Source organism: Manis javanica, chromosome X (genome assembly GCF_040802235.1).
Source record: "Manis javanica isolate MJ-LG chromosome X, MJ_LKY, whole genome shotgun sequence".
Taxonomy (NCBI): Eukaryota; Metazoa; Chordata; class Mammalia; order Pholidota; family Manidae; genus Manis; species Manis javanica.
This window is the reverse complement of record NC_133174.1, coordinates 99,211,970-99,236,777: the sequence shown is the minus strand read 5'-3', so window position 1 is coordinate 99,236,777 and position 24,808 is coordinate 99,211,970. Positions and strand designations below refer to the sequence as shown.

At 38.6% G+C, this 24,808-nt stretch overlaps 2 protein-coding genes across 4 annotated transcripts in view; one reads left to right on the top strand and one right to left on the bottom strand.

Moving 5' to 3' along the window:
* Nucleotides 1–8,096, bottom strand: part of ATG4A (autophagy related 4A cysteine peptidase) — a 62,006-nt gene extending 53,910 nt beyond the window's left edge. For both annotated transcript variants that reach the window (XM_073227971.1, XM_073227972.1), the window contains exon 1: nt 7,964–8,096. In XM_073227971.1, the coding sequence (XP_073084072.1) occupies nt 7,964–7,973 (10 nt within the window). In that variant the 5' untranslated portion in view covers nt 7,974–8,096. The remainder of the gene's footprint in view (nt 1–7,963) is intronic.
* A 135-nt stretch (nt 8,097–8,231) lies between these two features.
* PSMD10 (proteasome 26S subunit, non-ATPase 10) lies at nt 8,232–19,826 on the top strand. Of its 2 annotated transcripts, none has more exons than XM_017657252.3 (5): nt 8,232–8,384; nt 10,493–10,591; nt 11,438–11,584; nt 11,682–11,848; nt 19,003–19,826. In XM_017657252.3, the coding sequence occupies exons 1-5, from the start codon at nt 8,271–8,273 to the stop codon at nt 19,154–19,156; spliced, it is 681 nt and encodes a 226-aa protein (XP_017512741.1). In that variant the 5' UTR covers nt 8,232–8,270; the 3' UTR covers nt 19,157–19,826. The 2 variants fall into 2 exon arrangements, with proteins under 2 accessions (XP_017512741.1, XP_073084076.1); XM_073227975.1 differs by having other exon boundaries at nt 11,682–11,769; nt 19,003–19,142.
* The last annotated feature ends 4,982 nt before the right edge of the window (nt 19,827–24,808 follow it).

The following is a 24,808-nucleotide window of genomic DNA, read 5'->3' as shown; positions in this document are numbered from 1 at the left end:
GATAACCTAGAAGAAATGGACAACTTTCTAGAAAAATACAACCTTCCAAGGCTGACCCAGGAAGGAACAGAAAATTTCAATAGACCAATTACCAGCAACAACATTGAATTAGTAATAAAAAAGTTACCTAAGAACAAAATCCCTGGGCCAAATGGCTTCACCACTGAATTTTAGGAAACATTTAGTGAAGACGTAATACCCATTGTCCTTAAAGTTTTCAAAAAGTAGAAGAGGAGGTAATACTTCCAAACTCATTCTACAAGGCCAGCATCACTCTAATACCAAAACCAGGCAAAGACACCATAAAAAAGAAAACTACACACAAATATCCCTGATGAACATAGATGCAAAAATACTCAACAAAATATTAGCATACCGAATTCAAAAATACATCAAAAAGATCATCCTTCATGATCAAGTAGGATTTATTCCAGGGATGCAAGGATGGTACAATATTAGAAAATCCATCAACATCATCCAGCACATTAACAAAAAGAAGGACAAAAACCACATGACCATCTCCACAGATGATGAAAAAGCATTTGACAAAATTCGATATCCATTCATGATAAAAACTCTCCACAAAATGGGTATAGAGGGCAAGTACCTCAACATAATAAAGGCCATATATGACAAATGCACAACAACATCATACTTAATAGCAAGAAGCTGAAAGATTTTCCTTTAAGATTGGGAACAAGACAAGGATGCCCCCTCTCCCCACTTCTATTCAATATAGTTCCAGAGGTCCTAGCCACGGCAATCAGACAACACAAAGAAATAAAAGGCATCCAGATTGGCAAGGAAGAAGTCAAACTGTCCCTGTTTGCAGATGACATGATACTGTACATAAAAACCCTAAAGAATCCACTCCAAAACTATTAGATCTAATATCTGAATTCAGCAAATTTGCAGGATACAAAATTAATATACAGAAATCCGTTGTATTCCTATACATTAATGATGAACTAGCAGTAAAAGAAATCAGGAAAACAATTCCATTCACAATTGCATCAAAAGGAATAAAATACCTAGAAATAAACCTAACCAAGGAAGTGAAAGACCTATACTCTGAAAACTACAAGACACTCATGAGAGAAATTAAAGAATATACCAATAAATGGAAACACCTCCCATGCTCATGGATAGGAAGAATTAATATTGTCAAAATGGCCGTCCTGCCTAAAGCAATCTACACATTCAATGCAATCCCTATCAAAATACCAATAGCATTCTTCAACAAACTAGAAAAAATAGTTCTAAAATTCATATGGATCCACAGAAGACCCCAAATAGCCAAAGCAATCCTGAGAAGGAAGAATAGAGCTGGGGGGATTACGCTCCCTGACTTCAAGCTCTACTACAAAGCCACAGTAATCAAGACAATTTGGTAATGGCACAAGAACAGACCCATAGACCAATGGAACAGACTAGAGAGCCCAGATATAAACCCAAGCATACATGGTGAATTAATATACAATAAAGGAGCCATGGACATACAATGGGGAAATGACAGCCTCTTCAACAACTGGTGTTGGCAAAATTGGACAGCTACATGCAAGAGAATGAAACTGGATTATTGTCTAACCCCATACACAAAAGTAAACTCAAAATGGATCAAAGACCTGAATGTAAGTCATGAAACCATAAAACTCTTAGAAGAAAACATAGGCAAAAATCTCTTAAATATAAACATGAGCAACTTTTTTCTGAATGTATCTCCTTGGACAAGGGAAACAAAATAAAAAATGAACAAATGGAACTACATCAAGCTAAAAACTTCTGTACAGCAAAGGATACCATCAGCAGAGCAAAAAGGAATCCTAACTTGTGGGAGAATATATTTGTAAATGACATATCCGACAAGGGGTTAACACCCACTATATATAAAGAACTCACATGCCTCAACACCCAGAAAGCAAATAATCCTATTAAAAAATGGGCAGAGAATCTGAATAGACAATTCTCCAAAGAAGAAATTCAGATGGCCACTAGGCACAGGAAAAGATTCTCTACATCGCTAATTATTGGGGGATTGCAAATTAAAACCATGACGAGATATCACCTCACACCAGTTAGAATGGCCAACATCGAAAAGATTAGGAACAACAAATGCTAGTGAGGATGCAGAGAAAGGGGAACCCTCCTCCACTGCTGGTGGGAATGTGAAATAGTTCAACCATTGTGGAAAGCAATATGGGGGTTCCTCAAAAAACTAAAAATAGAAATACCATTTGACCCAGTAATTCCACTGCTAGGAATTTACCCAAGGAATATAGTTTCTCACATTCAAAAAGACATATGCACCCCTATGTTTATTGCAGCACTATTTACAATAGCCAAGATATGGAAGCAACCTAAGTGTCCATCAGTATATGAATGGATAAAGAAGATGTGGTACATATACACAATAGAATACTATTCAGCTATAAGAAAGAAAAAAATCCTACCATTTGCAACAACATGGATGGAGCTAGAGGGTATTATGCTCAGTGAAATAAGTCAGGCAGAGAAAGACAAATACCAAATGATTTCCCTCATTTGTGGAGTATAATAACGAAACAAAACTGAAGGAACAAAATAACAGCAGACTCACAGACTCCAAGAAGGGACTAGTGGTTACCAAAGAGGAGGGGTGGGGGAGGGAGGTTCAGGAGGTAGGGAGAAGGGGATTGTGGGGTATCATGATTAGTGCACATGGTGTGTGTGTAGTCACAGGGAAGACAATGTAGCTCAGAGAAGACAAATAGGGGCTCTGTGGCACCTTACTACACTGATGGACAGTGACTGCAATGGGGTATGGGCGGTACTCAATAATAAGGGTGAATGTAATAACCGCATTGTTTTTCTTGTGAAACCTTCTTAGGAGTGTGTATCAGTGATACCTAAATTAAAAAAAAATGTGCTTAAAAAAATATTAGAGCACAGATTAAAAAATCTCATCTTAAACCAGGCAACTGGCAACTGCAAAGTGTTTGCAATAAACCACGTAAACAAATTACATCTGCAAACAATGAAAAATCAGTTGCAAATGGTCTTTCAGCCAGTTGTTCAAACTTTATTTAACAAGTGGTGGGAATGGAGATGTTTTATTCTGGATAACACCGTACCTATTCCTGTGATTGTCATACAGTTAATTGATTTACATACATTCTGTGTAGGGTGTCTTCAAGTTTGTGTCACTATATTCATTTCCAGTTGTGCTATGGAAAGAGTATTTGCACTGGGTAAAATATTGAGTCTATCACTTGTCCTCAATTGTAGACCCCAACAGGAGGAGATGTACCTGACATTTCAGCAGGAAGAAGCCTATACTTTACTACCCCAGCAGGAAGAAGAATGATTTTCTCCTCACCTGGCGACAGCTCAACCAATGAGATACTATCACAACTCATCCAGTGAGAAATTACTACACTTCAAATGCTTTGTTTATTCCAATGGACTTCTTGTTTATAACAGCCCCTCTCACCTCCCCACTTTCCTCTGTAAAAGAGCAGTCTTCTCCTTTGTTATCCAGGTTTGCCTAGGTTTTGCCTTAAGCTTGCATGTCCCAAATTGCGGCTCTCTGCTATTCCCAAATAAACTCGTTTTTTGCTGGTAAAATAACTGACAGTTTCAGTTTTAAGGTTAATATATCATACTAGACAGCATAGATGTAGAACTTTTCCACCATCACAAAAAATTCTATAGGACAGCATTGCCCTAGGGCATGAAAAATGTCATTTCCCCACAATCATAAGTAGAATGACAGCCCAAAGAATTGCATAAATTATCATTGCATGATCTGAGGTTTGCATTTACATATAATTTCATCTTCACCTATATTGAGTAGTATGTTGCAGTGGTTAGGTGTTAGAAGCCTTGGTGTATAATAGTCCTGGATTTCAACTTCAGCTCTAATTTCTACTAAACTGTGCAAACCTTAGGCATGTTATTTCAATTCTCTGTGCCTGCATTGTCATTTTTTAAAAGGTGGGGCCTGGGGAATGACAGTACCTACGTCATAGGGCTATTGTGAAGGAATAAATGAGATAAGGCAAATATCTAATACATGTGATCTATGAATAGATTCTTAGCCATATTCTTCAAGTGTAGATGATGAACTTGGCTGTTCTAGGACCTAAAATCTAGGTGACCTATAGAAAAGGCATTAGGAAACATTCAATCACAAGATCACCAAGGGAGTCCTAACAGGTCCCCACTGACTCTTCATAGATAAACAGCAACCACATTGGTCATCTGTAACTTGGGGCCAGCAACAAAAGAAAAGAGGCCTTCTCCCTTAGAGATCTATCTGTCTGACAGCTTTCAAAAAGTCAAGGGGTACCTCACCCTTGGCCTTAAGGGACTCAAAATTGAAAGCTAAACACCATGTCATGTCAAATAAATAAAAGTATAACATACTGTCTATAAAGGAAGATTACCAAGTCCCTCAGTAGGAAAGGCACTTGGGTTGTTGTTCAGCTGTTTCTAGGGCAATCACATTCAACTGATGTATTATTATGGTGAAAAGTTACCATACCCAATCCTTTGTGAATACCACAAAACAGGCCCTCTGTACCTCTGTAATCAACTGGATAAGTATTTACTGAACACCTGCTACATACAGGTCACTTTCATTCTATACCACCCATCAGCAAACTACATCTGGCAGACCAAATTAAGTCCACTTCATGTTTTTCATATTGTAAGCAAGGTAGGAATGATTTTTACATTTTTGACTGTTGGAATAACTGCCTTTAACCACTGTCAAACACTGAATGGCTCTGGAAATTAGCTCTTGCTGCAGACTAAATAACATTTCTTAACTAATTCAACTTAAAATTAAAAAACAAAACAGCACTTCTATGTGAAACTTATACTGTAGGAAAGTCATTTTGATAGCTAACATGTTTGAAACACAAGTACACATGCTTTATATACTTACCATGCTGTCACAAGTCAAAACAACAAAATAAACTCACAAAGAGATACTACTTCACATCCACTAGAATGGCTAAATATGGAAGATAGACATTAAGAAGTGTTGGTAAAGATGTGGAGAAATTTGAATCCTCATATAATCCTGGTGGGAAGAGAAAATCATGCAGCCACTCTAGCGGAGTCCGGTAGTTCCTCACAAAGTTAAACACACAGTTGCCAATATGTCCCAGGAATTCCACTCCTAGGTTATGTACCAAGAGAAATGAAAACATATATCTGCACAGAAATTTGTACACGAATGTTTATAGCAGCATTATTCATAATAACTAAAAGACAGAAACCACTCAAATGCCTAGCAACTGATAAATGGACAAAAAGTGGCATAGCCATAAAATGGAATATTAGTCAGCCATAGAAAGCAACAAAGTACTGATACATACATACTAAAACTTGGATAAACTTTAAAATCATTATGCTAAGTGAAAGAAACCAGACCCAAACGACCACATATTATATAATTCTATTTGCCTGAAAACCCAGAAAATGAAAATCCAGAGACACAGAAAATAGATCAGTGGTTGCTAGGGCTGGGAGTAGAAATGGGAAGTGATGGAAAATGGGCATGAGGTTTCTTTCCGGGGTGATAGAAATGTTTTAAATAAGATTGTGGTGATGGTAACACAACACTAAAATATACTAATAAACACTAAATTGTAAATTTTTGGAAAATCTAAGTATACAAGACCAAAAACATGGTCCATAAAAGAAAAAATGGTAAATTTGACCTCATCAAAATCCAAAACTTTTGCACTTCAAAAGACACTATTAAGAAAATAAAAAGACAAGCAACAGACTGGAAGAAAATACTGACATATCATATATCTGACAGGGACTTGCATCCAGAATATATAAACAATTCTTACAACTCAACACTAAACAGACAAAATAATAACTCAATTTAAAAATGGAAAAAAAATGGAAAAAATATATGAACAGACACTTCACCAAAGAAGATATATAAATGACTAATAAACACATGAAAAGATGCTCATGATCATTAATCATTAAGGAAATACAAATAATAACCACAATGAGATATCATTTCACACCTATGTAGAATGGCTATACTAAAATGACAGACAATAACAAATGATGGTGAGGATGGGGAGAAACAGAAACCCTAGTGAAGATGCAAAATTATGCTGCTGCTTTGGAAAACAGACTTGCAGTTTCTTAAAAAGCTAAACATAAATTTGTCATATGATCCAGTAATTCCACCCTTAGATATCTACCAAAGAGAAATTAAAACATATGCCCACATGAAGACTTGCACACAAATGTTCTTAGCAGCATTATTCATAATAGCCAAAAATTGAAAACAACCTACATGTCTACCAACTAGTGAGAAGATAGACAAAATATGTTACATCCATGAAATGAAAATACTATTTGGTAGTAAAAAGGAATTAAGTACTGATACATGTTACAATATGCGTGAACCTCAAAAATATTATGCTGAGTGAAAGAAGCCAGGCACAAAAGACCACATTTTGTATGATTTTATTTAGATGAAATGTCCAGAATAGGCAAATTTTTAGCGACAGAAAATAGATTAGTGGTTACCTGGGAATTGGACTGGGAATGAGGATTAACTGTAAATAAGCAAGAGGGATTTTACTGGGGGAGTGAAAATGTTCTAAAACTGATTACGGTGATGGCTGCACCACTCAGTAAAGTCACTAAAAATCATTTAATTATACATTTGAAATAGGTGAATTTTATGACATGCAAAATATATCTCAATAAAGGTGTTAAAATAGGGAAAGATCAGTAGGGGAAACTAGATGAATGGTACAAAGGAACTGAGCACTATCTTTGCAACTTTCTTATAAATCTAAAGCTATTCTGAAATTTTAAAAAGTATTTAAATAAAAATTAACAAGGACATGTTAGTGGGTTGATAGTATTTGGCAGTAACTGTCTATGAGAAAAGGCATTCAAAAAGATGAAATAGGTAAAAAAAACATCTCATCACAGATCAACATTAACAGATGGACATTTGGAATGATTTTGATAATTGGGAACATTGACTGTGAGCCTCAATGAAACAAAATGGTATCCCACAAAAAAAGAATTCTATTATTCTTAAGTAGCTCTGTATTACAAAAGAGGTGCTCAATTATTATTGTATTTTGAATTTCATCATTAAACATTTGTTGAAATTTCTTTTCTATATTATATAAGTACTTACAAATTATCCTCAATTTTGCCTTTTCACCTGCAAAGCCTAGAATATTTACTATCTGGCTCTTTACACAAAGTTTGTCAGGCCCAGTTCTACACCACAACAGGATAAATATAAACATAATCAGTCTCCTGAGTGTATTCTTATCATTACCATAGTTTTAGCATAATGTCGTCCTGGATATGCCCTATAAAGGATAAGCCTTGCATCTTCTCTGCTGTTTTATTTATTTCGGATTTCCATAAATAGAAGCATTATTAGCTTAATAGTTCTAGCAAAGCCTCGATGTCATCGTTATTATTCTTAAATTAAAGGACCAGCACCATACCACAGTATCAAGATGACGCTCATCAAGCATGGTGTCACCAGGCCATGGACTCACCGAGGTCAATTAGGTATCAAGTGGCTCCTATGGCCTCACATCCTGCCTTTGGCATCACCTTGGCACATCACCTTACAACGGTGTCATATGCTATCACTGCTGTGACAGAGTTCTGCCCTGATGCCACTACGCCGAGATGTCATAATAATTAATCCCTACTCCTTTCCAGTCTTTTGACGGCGGCAGGGAGAGGGGGAGAGTAGCCAGAGGCACTGAGAGGAACTTAGGGGGTAGTACTCAGCTCCTACTGTTGTCCTTTTCGACTGCTACTGCAAGACAGGGCCCCCGTGGAACAGGACCTTCAGGCTCCCATTAACTCTCTTGCTAAGACCCAAGCACCCGTTTCGCGTGGCTGACTCAATGCCCCAACAGCGACCACCCACCCCAGTTCCACACGAAGCCGCTCCCCGTACCTGACTCCATTCTCCAGCTGTCATCGTGGGCCAATTCCACCGGCCACTTGACTACGGAGGCCGCAAGGGATCCTGGGACTTGAAGTTCCGTTCTGCTAGGAGCAGAGTAGGAGAGAGAGGCAAAGGCGTCTCCCCGCTCGGAACTACGCTTGCATTGCAACTCCCAGAGACGCCCGCGGTGGAAAAGAAGCAAACAAACGAGGAAGATGGGTGACTGGTGGAGCCCTACCAGCTCTTTTGATTGGCAGTTGGAGCCGGAGACGGGAGGCGTCAGTGGTGATGCGTCATAGAGATACTGGTAAGCGAAATGGAGGGGTGTGTGTCTAACCTAATGGTCTGCAATCTGGCCTACAGCGGGAAGCTGGAGGAGTTGAAGGAGAGGATCCTGGCCGATAAATCCCTGGCTACTAGAACTGACCAGGTAAAGCCGTGCTGGAGCGTGTCCTCCGGCGGCGGCGGCGGCGGCGAAGTCCAACGTGGCGGCCCTGCCCAAGCGGAGGCTGGTTCCGCGAGGGCCAGATCTCCACCCCCGCTGCCCCCGCCGCCCCCCGGGGTCACCTCAGGACTCGGAATCCGGCGGCAGGGTCTAGCCCCGCAAACCTCAAATATTTTTTGGCCCAGTATTTAGCTCACTGAATTTTGGATATTTCTAGAACGTTAACGCGTTTCTCAGAAATGTCCAATCTGTGAGGTATCTGTAAGGAGAAAAGCTTTTTTAAAAAAATTGGTTTTACTTTTACTAGTGATTTTATTCAATGAAACACGGTGTAACCGAACACCTCTTGTGTACCAGGCAGTTTGTTAGGAGCTGGGGATACAGTCGAGCGGGGAAGGCAAACATTAAGTAATCTCAAATCGTATGTCCGTGGGAGAACATGATTTAATCTCCCTTAAAAATGCGAGTGTTGTAATTGGAAAAGGCTTTGCAAAAGAAGGAAGGTTGGTTAGACCTTGAAGGCGGAGTGGGATTTTCCTGGGGCATGAATGGACATTCTAGGCAGAGGAGGAACAAACAGTGAATGGACTTCGCGAGTGTTTCTGCCCTCCTCCTCAAAGGACCTTCATGCGTTCACCCAGAGTTTCTAGAAAGATCAATGGTGCCCTCAGTAAACTAACAAATATTTATACATTGCATCCTATTTGATAGGAACTGTGCTAAGCACTGACAGGGCAGTGTCATGTATTTATAAATCTGCATTTAATGTCTTCAGGAAGACTAGAAGTCAGACTTTTTCTGGAATTTTCCTTTATTGCCCAACCTGAAAATGGCAGTCAACTTCCGTTGTGGTCTGTAATGTTTAATACTTTAAATTTAATTTAATAATATTAAATTAAGATTCAATAATACAGCCATTCTTCAAGTCAATGGCTTAAGAAAGGGAGAAGTTACTCAAGATAAAGAGCCTTAAGAAGCCTAATAATCAAATACTTATGGACCTTGTATGGATACTGACTACAACAGGCCAACTGCAAAAAGACATTTGGGCACCAGTTGGGGAAATCTGCATACAGACTAGGTATTATATATTATAAAGGAGTTAGTGTTAATTTTAACAGATGTAATGGTCTCATAGCTATGTAGGAAAGTATCCTTATTTTTTACATACTGAAATAATATTTAAGGATGAAAAGTCATGATATTTAGGATTTGTTTTTAAAAACCTCAACAGGGAGAAAAACTAGATGAAGCAAACCTGGCAAAATAACTTTTAAGCCTAGGTGATGGTCATATATTATATTCCCTCTATTTTTATGTGTTTGAAGTTTTTTATAATAAAGTTTAAAATACCATTTTCTTTTACATAGGGCTAAGAAATATAGCAGTCAGTGCAAAAAGAGATTCCTTTTGAGAAACCTGACTAATTCCTAGCTTATTTTTTTTAAGTAATGTTGCTCTCTAATTCTTTGTATGGTATATATTTTAAATGGTTATACAGATAATCTCAACTAGTTTTAAGAATGTTTCTTTCCCATAGGATTCATCTATTCTTTCTAGAGCACCTAGAAATTTCAGGGTCAGACAGGTATTTGTGTCTCAACTTTGCCATTTTCTAGCTGTGTGACCTTGAACAAGTTGCTCACCCTGAGGAGTCTTAGTAGCCTCATCTGTAAAATGGGGATAATATCCACTGTACAAAATCATGGGGATTAAGTGAGGTGATGCATGTAAAACTCCTAGCAGTGTCCAGCATAGAAGGACATAAATACTGTAATAGTAAACAGCCCAAGTTCTATTTGTGCCAAAGCATTGAAATCAGTTTTTTGCTCTTCTGCTTTCATGGCTTTTTATTTTGCCCAGAAATACTTACATTCATCAGTGTATTCTCCCCATATTACTAAAACCTTGTGCTCTCTTACTCTAATAAGTAAATGGTTTAACATTACCTACCTGAGGATCCAGTGCTCTCCATTTCTTGTTTCCAAACTAGGTTTGCTGACCCCCAAATTAATTTTTTCTGCCTTCTTGCCTTAGTTCTTGTTATTTCTCTTCAAGAATGGTGATTGTATTGCTTCTCTTTCCCCATGTAGGACAGCAGAACTGCATTGCACTGGGCATGCTCAGCTGGACATACAGAAATTGTTGAATTCTTACTACAACTTGGAGTGCCAGTGAATGATAAAGATGATGTGAGTACTAGGCAGAGTTGATAAATACCCAGTTATCTTTAGACTCCAGACTGGTATTTACTGAAGACTGAATATTAACCTCATAAACAAAACTGTAGCCTTTATGACTAAGAAGTTACAGCTTGGCCCCAGGGACCAACCGTAAGACTCATGGCTGCATTATTTTAGAATGTTAATTTTGACACTCATACCCTGTAATTTAAGGGAAACATAGATTAAGGCTGACTTCAGTGACCTCTATAAGACTACAAATGCCTTATATTATATTGGAATTTTGGGGGGTCAGTATTGTCTGAATAATGAGAATTTAGATACCTTTTTTGTTACATAGAGATATATTATAATGTCATTGGTTATGCTAATGTAAGACTTCTAAAGAATAGGATGGAAAATTTTTTTTTTCACTGAATTGATATTTTGAATAGCAAAGAAATAAAAACAACTTAGTGTAGGGATGGTTGAATGCAGTAGGTATATCCATATAAGATAATATGCAACCAGTAAGGTTATGATTCCAAAGAATGACACAGAAAAATTCTCACAACAAAATGGTAAGTGGAAATTGTGGAATATGCAATGCATTGAACCTTATATCCTGTGATCCCAATTTCAGAAAACATTAGAATTAGATCTACATATTATTGTCTCTGTGTTAGGGAATTATGGGTGGTTTTTCTTTTCTTTTGTATACATCTGCTTTCCAAATTTTCTGCAGTACATAATGAGGGAAATAGAATGTTATTTTTTAAACAATTCACACGCAGCTCTTCATAAACCCTGCCTAAATGTTAGCATTAATTCCTGTGCCTTTTCCCCCTTGGTTTTTGTACTGTCCACCTCTTACAGGCAGGTTGGTCTCCTCTTCATATTGCTGCTTCTGCTGGCCGGGATGAGATTGTAAAAGCCCTTCTAGGAAAAGGTGCACAAGTGAATGCTGTCAATCAGAATGGCTGTACACCCCTACATTATGCAGCTTCCAAAAACAGGCATGAGGTAGGCTTCCATTTCTGAGCTACTACTTCTTTTGAGTTCTAAACCTGTACACAAACACAAATAGATCCCTGCATTGTTTACTTCTCCACCTTTCCAGATCGCTGTCATGTTACTGGAAGGCGGGGCTAACCCAGATGCTAAAGACCATTATGAGGCTACAGCAATGCACCGGGCGGCAGCCAAGGGTAACTTGAAGATGATTCATATCCTTCTGTACTACAAAGCATCCACAAACATCCAAGACACTGAGGGTAACACTCCTCTGTAAGTGACAAGTAGCAGTCATTTGTATTCTACCTGATATTAGCCTTCTTGCACTAATTCTTACAGATCATTTCTTTTTTTTATTCTGCTTATAAATGTAATACATGTTTATGGCAAAGAAATCTGAAAGCACCAAAAGTATAAAGATAAAAATTAAAATTGCCAGCTGCTGCCCGCTTCACCTGGTTGAGGATGACATACATACCTCCTTCTCCCTGTCTTTGGAACCCATGTCTGTGGCTTACCCATAGCTAGTTCATTATATGTATATAAAAATGCCACAGGATTAAACATGAAGGCATGAGAGGTGAGACAGAGACCTCCTCCTAAAACCACATATAATATGAAAATATAATTAATACAACTAATCCTGAAAGAGCAACAGGAAAGAAGGCTGCGCCAGACTGCATACACCTGGAAAAAAGAATAGACCTCATGGAACAGGGTAATGTATCAAAGCCATGACCCAGCAGGACCCAAGCCCTTCCTCGATGCCAGCTCACTGCAGCAGGAAGAGAAACAGAGCAGGAAGGGAGTGGAGGCCAGGGACTGCTGAACACCTAGCCCTGGAGATCTGCTTTGGGAGCATGAACCTACATTGCATGATGCTCTGGTGATTAGTGGGGCTGGGAAGCTAAGACAGGCAGAATACCTGGAGAGACTGAGATGCCAGCTGCTTGTGGAAAACAGGGATCCATATCTGGTTGTTCTGGGTGGGCAGTCTGAGAGACTTCCTAACAGGGAGAGGGCTGCTAAAGGGGCAAGGATTGCACAGAGCTTACTGCTCAGGAGAAAAGACAGGTAGAAAAAATTGTCCAGGTGTACTCTGCCCAGCAGGTTGGGAACTTTCAGGATTTTCAGATGTTCCATCCCTCTGGCTGCCTACGCAGTTCCAGGGCCCTCCCACCGTGATACTCAGCCTGCTGCACCTTCCTCCCAGCCAGCCTGCACCTGGCTTGCAAAGCAGCAAACCCTGCCCTGGTGTCAGGCCAGCCAGAGGGAAGCCCCATGTACAGCAGCTACACATGCAAAGCTCTGTGTTCGGCCCAGTGGTTCTGGTAGTGGAGACAGGCATAGCAGCCGGGAAGCAGGAAACACCTCTCCCTCCCCCTATGCACCAGCACCACTCCCCTGTGGCCCCCCCCCAACATCGCTCCAGGGGCTGAGCAGCTCCAGAGAGTAGAGCTTCTGGGCACTAGAGGGCACCACATACAGATATCAAAAGTCAAAGGAACCTGGTTCAAAGCAAAATCTCACAAACACCAGAAGAAGGGTCAAGTGAGACTGAACTAATCAATCTTCCTGAAAGAGATTTCAAAATAAAAATCATAAACATGCTCCTGGAGGTACACCAAAATATTCAAAAACTCAGGAATGAATTTAGGATGGCTATCCAATCATTGAGGAACACAATGGAGGGTTTAAAAAGCAGATTAGATATGGTAGAGGAGATAATAAATGAAATAGAAATTAGAAAAGAGGAATAGAAAGAAGCTGAAGCACAGAGAAAAAAGGATCTTTAGGAATAAAAGAATACTGAGAACTGTGTGACCAATCCAAATTGTACCAGAAGAAGACAGAGAAAAAGGGATAGAAAGTGTCTTTCAGGAAGCAATTGCTGAACCCAATCTGGGGACAGAGATAGTCTCTCAGGCCATGATGTGAACAGATCTCCCAACACAAGGGACCCAAGGAAACAACACCAAGACATATAATAATTAAAATGGCAAAGATCAAGGATAAGGACAGACTATTAAAAGCAGCCAGAGAGAGAAAAAAGATCCCATACAAAGGAAAGCTCATCACGTATCATCAGACGTCTCAGCAGAAACCTTATGGGCCAGAGGGCATGGAATGACATATTTAATCAAAGAAGCGGAAGGGCCTCAAACCAAGAATACTTTATCCAGCAAGATTATCATGTAAATTTGAAGGAGGGCTTAAACAATTTCCAGATAAGCAAAAGCTGAGAGAATTTACCTCCCACAAACCATCTCTACAGTATATTGTGGAGGGATTGCTATAGATGGAAGTGTTTCTAAGATTAAATAGCAGCCACCAGAGGTAATAAAACCACAGTAAAGAAAGTAGAACAGTTATTTACTAAGCAAATGCAAAATTAAATCAACTACCCCCAAAGTCAGTCAAGGGATAGACAAAGCATACAGAATATGATACCTAATATACAAAGAATCTTTAGATTATGTTTGAAATAGCATAATAAGTGAGTTAATTTAGACTCTTAGATAGTAAGGAAGTTACCCTTGAACCTTTGGTAACCATGAATCTAAAGCCTGCAATCACACTAAGGACATACCTATCAATGATCACCCTAAATGTAAATGGTTTGAGTGCACCAATCAAAAGACATAGAGTCACTGAATCGATAAAAAAACAAGACCCAACTGTATACTGCCTACAAGAGACTCACTTCAAACCCAAAGACATATGCAGACTAAAAGTGAAGGGATGGAAAAAGATATTTCATGCAATAGGGAGAAAAAAGTCGGAGTTGCAGTACTTGTATCAGACAAAATAGACCTTAAAACAGAAAGTCACAAGAGACAAGGGCATTACATAATGATAAAAGTGTCAATCCAACAAGAGGATATAACCATTATAAATGTTTATGCACCCAACACAGAACCTACATATGTGCAACAAATACAGAATTGAAAGGGGAACTAGAACGTAATGCATTCATTCTAGGAGACTTCAACACTCCACTCACTTCAAAGGACAGATAACCAGACAGAAAATAAGTAAGGAGACAGAGGTACAGAACAATACATTAGAACAGATGGACCTAACAGACATCTACAGAACTCTACACCCAAAAGCAGCAGGATACACGTTCTTCTCAAGTGCACATGGAACATTTTCAAGAATAGGTCATATACTAGGCCACAAAAAGAATCTCGGTAAGTTCAAAAAGACTGAAATAGTACCAACCAGCTTCTCAGACCGCAAAGGTATGAAACTATAAATAAATTACACAAAGAAAATGAAAAAACTCACAAACACATGAAGGCTTAACAGCATGCTCCTAAATAACCAATGGATCAATGACCAAATAAAAACAGAGATCAAGAAATATATGGAGACAAATGACAACAATAATTCAACACTGCAAAATCTGTGGGATGCAGCAAAGACCGTGCTAAGAGGGAAGTATATTGCAATACATGCCTACCTGAGGAAAGAAGAACAATCCCATATGAGCAGTCTGAATTCACAATTAACAAAACTAGGAAAAGAAGAACAAATGAGGCCCAAAGTCAGTAGAAGAAGGGACATAATAAAGATTAGAGCAGAAATAAATAAAATTGAGAGGAATAAAATGATAGAAAGAACCAATAAAAGCAGGAGCTGGTTCTTCAAGAAAATAAACAAAATAGATAAACCCCTAGTCAGACTTGTCAAGAAACAAAGAAAGTCTATACACATAAACAGAATCAAAAATGAGAAGGGAAAAATCACAATGGACACCAAAGAAATACAAAGAATTATGAGAGAATACTATGAAAAATTATATGCTAACAAACTGGACAAACTAGAACAATGGACAACTTTCTAGAAAAATACAACCTTCCAAGGCTGACCCAGAAAAAAATAGAAAATCTGAACAGACCAATTAGTAGCAATGAAATTGAATTGGTAATCAAAAAACTACCTAAGAACAAAATCTCTGGACCAGATGGCTTCACCACTGAATTTTATCAAACATTTAGTGAAGATCTAATACCCCTTCTCCTTAAAGCTTTCCAAAAAGTAGAAGAGGAGGGAATACTTCCAAACTCATTCTACGAGGTCAGCATCACCCTAATACCAAAACCAGGCAAAGGCACCATCAAAAAAGAAAATTACAGACCAATATCCCTGATGAACACCGATGCAAACATACTCAACAAAATATTAACAAACCAAATTCAAAAATACATCAAAAAGATCATCCATCATGATCAAGTAGGATTTATTCCAGGGATGCAAGGACGGTACAGTATTAGAAAATCCATCATCATCATCCACCACATCAACATAAGGAAGGACAAAAACCACATGATCATCCCCATAGATGCTGAAAAAGTATTTGATGAAATTCAACATCCATTCATGAGAAAAAACTCTCCACAAAATGGGTATAGAGGGCAAGTACCTCAACGTAATAAAGGCCATATATGAAAAACCCACAGCAACATCATACTTAACAGCAAGAAGCTGAAAGCCTTTCCTTTAAGATTGGGGACAAGACAAGGGTGCCCACTCTCTCCACTTTTATTCAACATAGTTCTGGGGGGTCCTCGCCATGGCAATCTGACAACACAAAGAAATAAAAGGCATCCAGATTAGTAAAGAAGAAGTTAAACTGTCCCTGTTTGCAGAAGACATGATGTTATACATAAAAAACCCCAAAGAATCCACTCCGAACCTAGTAGATTTAATATCTGAATTCAGCAAAGTTGCAGGATACAAAATTAATACACAGAAATCTGTTGCCTTCCTATACCGTAACGATGAACTAGCAGAAAGAGAAATCAGGAAAATAATTCCACTCACAATTGCATCAAAAAAAAAAATACCTAGGAATAAACCTAATCAAGGAAGTGAAAGACCTATCTCTATAACCTCCAAGACATTCAGAGAAATATGAAGATACCAATAAATGGAAACACATCCCGTGCTCATGGATAGGAAGAATTAATATCGTCAAAATGGCCATCCTGTGTAAAGCAATCTACACATTCAATGCAATTCCTGTCAAAATACCAACAGCATTCTTCAACAAACTAGAGAAAATAATTCTAAAATTCATATGGAACCACAAAAGACAGAGAAAGACAAATACCAAATGATTTCCCTCATTTGTGGAGTAAAACAACGAAGGAAAACTGAAGGAACAAAACAGCAATAGACTCACAGACTCCAAGAAGGGACTAGTAGTTACCAAAGGGGAGGGGTGGGGGAGGGGTGGGGGAGGATAGGTGGGGAGGAAGGAACAAGGGGATTGAGGAGTATTATCATTGGCACACATGGTGTTGCGGGAAGACAGTGTAGCACTGAGAAGGCAAACAGTGACTCTGTGGCATCTGACTATAGTGATGGGCAATGACTCCAATGGAGTATGGGGGGGGACATGGTAATATTGGTGAATGTAATAACCACATTGTTTTTTTCATGTGAAACCTTCATAAGAGTGTATATCAATGATACCTTAATAAAAAAATGCCAAAAAAAGATTAAAATTGCCTATCATCTTGCCATCCAGAAATAACCACTGATAACATTTTTGTGTATTTACTTCTAGTCTTCTGTATGTACATATTTTACATATTTTTGCATAATTGAGGTCATATTATATATATAGTTTTATATCTTACTCTTTTCACCTCATAGTATATTGTGAGCATTTACCAACATTATTTCATATTTTTTAAACATTTTTGAATGGCTCTATAGAATTCCATTTTATGGATATATAAAAATTTAATTATTCCTCTTATTATATATTTAAACTTTTTTGAGTTTCTCAGTATTATAAATTATGCTGCATTGACCAACTTTATACCAAAGTCTGTGGGTATGTTGCTGATTATTGCCTTAGTATGGACTTCTAGAAATAGAATTGCTGGGTCAACAAATATACACATATTAAGACTATTGCTATATATTGCTGAGTTGTTTCCAGAGGAGTTGTATCATTGTACTCTCCCAGCAGCAGTTTAAGAGGGCCCACTACCTCCTCACCAACCCTGAAAATATCCTTTTGTATATGAAAAGCAGTGTTTCATAGTTGTAATTTACATTTTTCATTGTCACTGAAATTAAACATTTTTTAATGCCTACAATTAGTTGTATTTCATTTCTAAATTGTAATTTTTTGTGTTTCTTTTGAGGAATTAACTTATTTTTACTGATATTTAAATATCCTCAACATAAATATATTAACCTTCTGCCATGTTAGTTGAAAATGATTTTCTCAGTTTGTCCTTTCAGGTTGTTCATGATTTTTTTAAAACGCAAGTTTTCAACCTCAGTGTAGTCAAACCTATTAATCTTCCCTCATGAGTAAGAAGTCCTTCCTCACACTGAAATTAGTTAAATATTCACCTATATTTTATAGTAGGTTTTTTCTTTAATATTGCATTGGTTTGGTTTGAGAGTTACTGTTTTTCATTTAACTCCCATCCACCTGGAATTCATTTATATGTATTACCTGAAGCCATCCTTTCCCTTGATATTTTTTCTACAGTACTTGACTACTTTTCTTTTGACTTTTGAACTAAAAATTCAAGTCTTTCTTGTAGTCTAAAGTGAGATTCAACTTTTTAAAAAGTATTGTATCTTTAACTCTTAGTTTTAAAAATATTTCCTGCAGTTCTGATCTATAGGATCCTGGGAAGAGCCTAGTATTTAGGAATAGTAGATGCTGTTTATCCAATCCAAACTTAGCCACTTACCAATTATATTACATACATTGAGTAACTTGGAGAAATTACCCTATGTCTTATCCTCCACATCTATAATAATAATTCCTGCCTCACTAAATTGTTATGAGGCTTAAATAAAATAACATGTAAAGTACCTAATACCCTGCATGATAAACTGTAAGTGCTTAACAAGGGTTGCCCCTCAGTTACTGCTCAGCCATGATATCACAGGCAAAGACTTTAACCTCTGATACAATTTTAACTGTAAAATGGTGATATAACACCTTGCTAACTTATAAGATGTGTATAAAGGTCAAATGAGATAAGATCTTTTAAATTCCTTTTCCAAAGTTTAAACCACACAAATTGCTATTAGCAGATTATGAATTAGGGCTTTTCTAAATTCTAGCCATGAATTACTGTATATATTTGTATAAACTACTTCTACTTTCCATAGAATAAGGAAGTTGTTCCTTAGTCTGGCATTTAGATTCCTTCTATTGTAATAGGACTTGATTTATGATTTATGATCTGGTATTATGAGACTACTCCACTGAATTTTAACTTAAAAACATTGTTTCTGCAAATTGATTTTCCTTTCCTGATTAAATGACTTTTCAATATTAGACCACCTAATGGTGTGCAATTTAGATTGCCTCTCAGAAAATCCTAACCATTACCGAGAATTGGTAGTTATTAACCAGTCTTTGTGGTCCTCAATTTCAGACACTTAGCCTGTGATGAGGAGAGAGTGGAAGAAGCAAAACTGCTGGTATCCCAGGGAGCAAGTATTTACATTGAGAACAAAGAAGAAAAGACACCCCTACAAGTGGCCAAAGGGGGTCTGGGTTTAATACTTAAGAGAATGGTAGAAGGGTAAACAGTTTGGATTTATTCTTACATTGTATGTTTTGTGATTGTTCTCAATATCCTGTCAACTGATATACTTGTGCACAAGGTATCATCCATGAATGATGAATTCTTTTCATCTTCAAAGTGTTATAAACATGTTGAATAGTGTTTCTTCTGAGGTTTTTGTCCTAAGCTTACAACTTGATTTCCAGGCATTGAATAACTGTTGAGATTGTTCTAGTATTGCTGTATATTATTCTATATTGAATTTTGATTAATTTTGAGTAACTATTCTTTGACTGTTGTGAGTCTTCAGCACCCTCCCATGCACTGTCCATCTGCATTTGAGGCAGAACAACCTCAGTAGCACCAGGCCAGTTGTTCTGCCAAATGTTTCTAGGTGGATTCTAGAATGTTCCTCTGTACAATTAAAACACATTCTAATTCATTTTGCAAGCTCACTTACCAAATATTGGCCTATACCAAATATTTGTGTTTTGTCAACAATATAGTTTAATTTATTTTTGTTATAGGAGGAATACTTATGTATTTTAGAGGACCAAGTTTTCAGTTTGGCAGATACGCTGTCCAAGTTTGGCATTCATAAATGCTGAAGTACTGAAAAATAATTGTCCATGTATCCATGTATCTCTTTAATGAGCTATTTCCCTCCAAAATAAAATGTATTGTTTCTAAAAGGGAAGTCTCAAAGTACCTACATTAAGTCATCCTGTATTAAAAATAATGTCAAGCCAGCTACATGCAAGAGAATGAAACTGGATTATTGTTTAACCCCATACACAAGAGTAAACTCGAAATGGATCAAAGATCTGAATGTAAGTCATGAAACCATAAAACTCCTAGAAGACAACATAGGCAAACATCTCCTGAATATAAGCATGAGCAAATTCTTCCTGAACCCATGTCCTTGAGAAAGGGAAACAAAAGCAAAAATGAACTCATGGGACTACATCAAACTAAAAAGTTTTTGTACGGCAAAGGACATTATCAACAAAACAAAAAGGCATCCTACAGTATGGGAGAATATATTTGTAAATGACATATCTGACAAGGGGTTAACATCCAAACTATATAAAGAACTTACACACTTCAACACCCAAAAAGCAAATAACCCGATTAAAAAATGGGCAGAGGATATGAAGAGACAATTCTCCAAAGAAGAAATTCAGATGGCCAACAGACACATGAAAAGATGCTCCACATCACTAATCATCAGGGAAATGCAAATTAAAACCACAATGAGATATCACCTCACACCAGTAAGAATGGCCAGCATCAAAAAGACTAAGAACAACAAATGCTGGCAAGGATGCGGAGAAATGGGAACCCTCCTACACTGCTGGTGGGAATGCAAGCTAGTTCAACCATTGTGGAAAGCAATATGGAGGTTCCTCAAAAAACGAAAAATAGAAATACCATTTGACCCTGGAATCCCACTCCTTGGAATATACCCAAAGAATACAACTTCTCAGATTCAAAAAGACATATGCACCCCTATGTTTATCGCAGCACTTTTTACAGTAGCCAACATATGGAAGCAATCTAAGTGTCCATCAGTAGAAGAATGGATAAAGAAGATGTGGTACATATACACAATGGGATGTTATGCAGCCATAAGAAAACAAATCCTACCATTTGCAACAACATGGATGGAGCTAGAGGACATTAGGCTTAGTGAAATAAGCCAGGCAGAGAAAGAAAAGGACCAAATGATTTCCCTCATTTGTGGAGTATAACAATGAAGCAAAACTGAAGGATCAAAATGGCAGCAGACTCAGAGACTCCAAGAACAAACTAGTGGTTACCAAAGGGGAGGGGTGTGGGACGGCGGGTAGGGAGGGAGGGAGAAGGGGACTGAGGGGTATTATGTTTAGTACACATGGTGTGGGGGATCACGGGGAGAACAGTGCATCACAGAGAAGGGACATAGTCGATCTCTGGCAACTTGCTGCACTGATGGACAGTGACTGCATTGGGGTATGGGTGGGGACTTGATAATATGGGTAAGTGTAGTAACCACATTGTTTTTTCTTGTGAAACCTCCATAAGAGTGTATATCCATCATACCTTAATTAAAAATTTTTTTAAATAAAAAAAATATAATGTCAAGCTTGTTACTATATGTAACAAAAACGTATATTGGGGGCAGAGCCAAGATGGTGTCATGAGTAGTTCAGTGGAAATCTCCTCCCAAAAACATATGTGTTTATGAAAATACAATAAACACAACTATTCCTAAAAGAGACACCAGTGGATACAATACAACAGCCAGGCTACATCTACATCTGCAAGAACTCAACATTACATGAAGGGGGTAAGATACAAGCCACGGCTCAGTGGGACCCAAATGCCCGCCCCCCCCCACCCCAGAACCCGGCGGGAAGAAAGGAGTCGGAATGGGGAGGGAGTGAAAGCCCAGGACTGCTAAACAACCAGCTCTAGAAATCCGGACCCGGAGCACAGATACATGTTGCACAGGGCAGGTGGATATTAGAGAAATGGAAAAGCAAAACCTGCGGGCAGGTCCCTGCAACCGGCACCCCTGAGACAAAAGAATAGAGAGTGCTTTTTGCAAGTCTTAAAGAGACAGGGACCCCACAGCTGGATGAAGTTGTCCTGGCACACCTAGCCAGCAGCTGGGAATCCTAGGGAACTCTAGGCACCCTAACCCGCTGGGCGGCAGTGTAGCTCTGAAGCCCCTCACGGCACTCAGCAGCCTGCCAGTCTTCCCCCCAACTGGCGCGGACCCTGACACACTGGCCCAGTAGTGGGAGAGTGGCAGCATGCGCCGTGGGTGTCCCACATGCACCGGCACCCGCAGCACCAGAGGGACCTGGGAGCAGCCCGCGGGAGCAGGCAGCGGTGGCAGAGGAGCAGCCCAGGAGCAGCCATGCTCCCAGCAGCCGACCGGAATCCCAGCCCAAAACACAACCACCTGGGCCAGACCCAAAGGTCACTGCTGGCACACAGCTGCCCGGCACGGGTGCTGCTGTCACAGAGGAGTGCACCCAGCGTGCCTGCCACTCCCCGCAGTGCTCTGCACTAATCTGATGGACACCCCAACCACAGCAGCTTAGGGGATTAACCCAGTGGCTGCTCCAGGAGTGCGGGTAACCGACATAGGCAGCCCAGAAGGGCAAGGTGTCCAGCAAGCAGGAAAGGACTCTTTTCCCAGCTGACACACCCACAACCTGCCTACAGCCACTGCTATCACCATGAAAAGGCAGAAAAATTTAGTCCAGTCCAAAATAGTCCAGACAACCCCTGAGAGAGGATCTGCAGAGATAGACCTAACCAGTCTCCCTGAAAAAGAATTCATAATAAAAATCATAAACATGCTGACAGATCTGCAGAGAAATATTTAAGAGCTAAAGGAACAAGTACAGAGGGAGACTACAGAAATAAAACAATCTCTGGAAGGACTTAAAAGCAGAATGGATGGGATGCAAGAGGCCATTAATGAAATAGAAACCAGAGAACAGGAATGCAAAGAAACTGATGCAGAGAGAGATAAAAGGATCTCCAGAAATGAAACAATATTAAGAGAACTGTGTGACCAATCCAAAAGGAACAATATCTGCACTATAGGGGTACCAGAAGAAGAGAGAGAAAAGGGGATAGAAAGTGTCTTTGAAGAAATAATTGCTGAAAACGTCCCCAAACTGGGGGAGGAAATAGTTGCTCAGACCACAGAAGCACACAGAACTCCCAACACAAGGGACCCAAAGAGGACAACACCAAGACACATAATAATTAAAATGGCAAAGATCAAGGACAAGGACAGAGTATTAAAGGCAGCCAGAGAGAAAAAAAAGGTCACCTACAAAGGAAAACCCATCAGGCTATTATCAGACTTCTCAACAGAAACCTTACAGGCCAGAAGAGAATGGCATGACACATTTAATGCAATGAAACAGAAGGGCCTTGAACCAAGGATACTGTATCCAGCATGATTATCATTTAAATATGAAGGAGGGATTAAACAATTCCCAGACAAGCAAAAGTTGAAGGAATTTGCCTCCCACAAACCACCTCTACAGGGTATTTTACAGGGACTGCTCTAGATGGGAACACTCCTAAAAAGAGCACAGAACAAAACACCCAACATATGAAGAATGGAGGAGGAGGAATAAGAAGGGAGAGAAATGAGTCATCAGAGAGTGTTTATAATAGCTCAATAAGGAGTTAAGTTAGACAGTAAGATAGTAAAGAAGATAACCTTGAACCTTTAGTAACCACAAACTTAAAGCCTGCAATGGCAATAAGTACATATCTTTCAATAATCCCCCTAAATGTAAATGGACTGAATGCACCAATCAAAAGACACAGAGTAATACAATGGATTAAAAAGCAAGACGCACCTATATGCTGCTTACAAGAGACTTATCTCAAACCCAAAGACATGCACAGATTAAAAGTCAAGGGATGGAAAAAGATATTTCATGCAAACAACAGGGTGAACAAAGCAGGTGTTCCAGTACTAGTATCAGACAAAATAGACTTCAAAACAAAGAAAGTAACAAGAGATAAAGAAGTACATTACATAATGACAAAGGGCTCAGTCCAACAAGAGGATATAACCATTCTAAATATATATGTACCCAATACAGGAGCACCAACATATGTGAAACAAATACTAACAATTATAGGAGGAAATAGAATGCAATGCATTCATTTTGGGAGACTTCAACACACCACTCACTCCAAAGGACAGATCCACCAGACAGAAAATAAGCAAGGACACAGAGGTACTGAACAACACACTGGAACAGATGGACCTAATAGACATCTATAAAACTCTACATCCAAAACCAACAGGATACACATTCTTCTCAAGTGCTCATGGAATATTCTCCAGAAGAGACCACATACTGGGCCACAAAAAGAGCCTCAGTAAATTCAAAAAGATTGAAATTCTACCAACCAACTTTTCAGACCACAAAGGTATAAAACTAGAAACAAATTGTACAAAGAAAGCAAAAGGCTCACAAACACATGTAGGTTTAACAACATGCTCCTAAATAATCAATGGATCAATGACCAAATTAAAATGAAGATCCAGCAATATATGGAAACAAATGACCACAACGCAAAGCCCCAACTTCTGTGGGATGCAGCAAAAGCAGTCTTAAGAGGAAAGTATATAGCAACCCAGGTATATTTAAAGAAGGAAGAACAATCCCAAATAAATAGTCTAATGTCACAATTATCGAAATTGGAAAAAGAAGAACAAATGAGGCCTAAGGTCAGCAGAAGGAGGGACATAATAAAGATCAGAGAAGAAATAAATAAAATTGAGAAGAATAAAACAATAGAAAAAATCAATGAAACCAAGAGCTGGTTCTTTGAGAAAATAAACAAAATAGATAAGCCTCTAAGCAGACCTATTAAGAGAAAAGGAGAATCAACACACATCAACAGAATCAGTAACGAGAAAGGAAAAATCACAACAGACCCCACAGAAATACAAAGAATTATTAGAGAATACTATGAAAACCTATATGCTAACAAGCTGGAAAGCCTAGGAGAAATGAACAACTTCCTAGAAAAATACAACCTTCCATGACTGACCCAGAAAGAAACAGAAAATCTAAGCACACCAATTACCAGCAAAGAAATTGAAGCAGTAATCAAAAAACTACCCAAGAACAAAACCCCC

Coding starts and splice junctions, on each gene's coding strand:
- PSMD10 (XM_017657252.3), top strand. CDS start 8,271: ATGGAGGGGTGTGTGTCTAACCTAATGGTCTGCAATCTGGCCTACAGC. Junction 11,585..11,681: donor CTTCCAAAAACAGGCATGAG/GTAGGCTTCCAT, acceptor CCACCTTTCCAG/ATCGCTGTCATGTTACTGGA. Junction 11,849..19,002: donor ACTGAGGGTAACACTCCTCT/GTAAGTGACAAG, acceptor CCTCAATTTCAG/ACACTTAGCCTGTGATGAGG.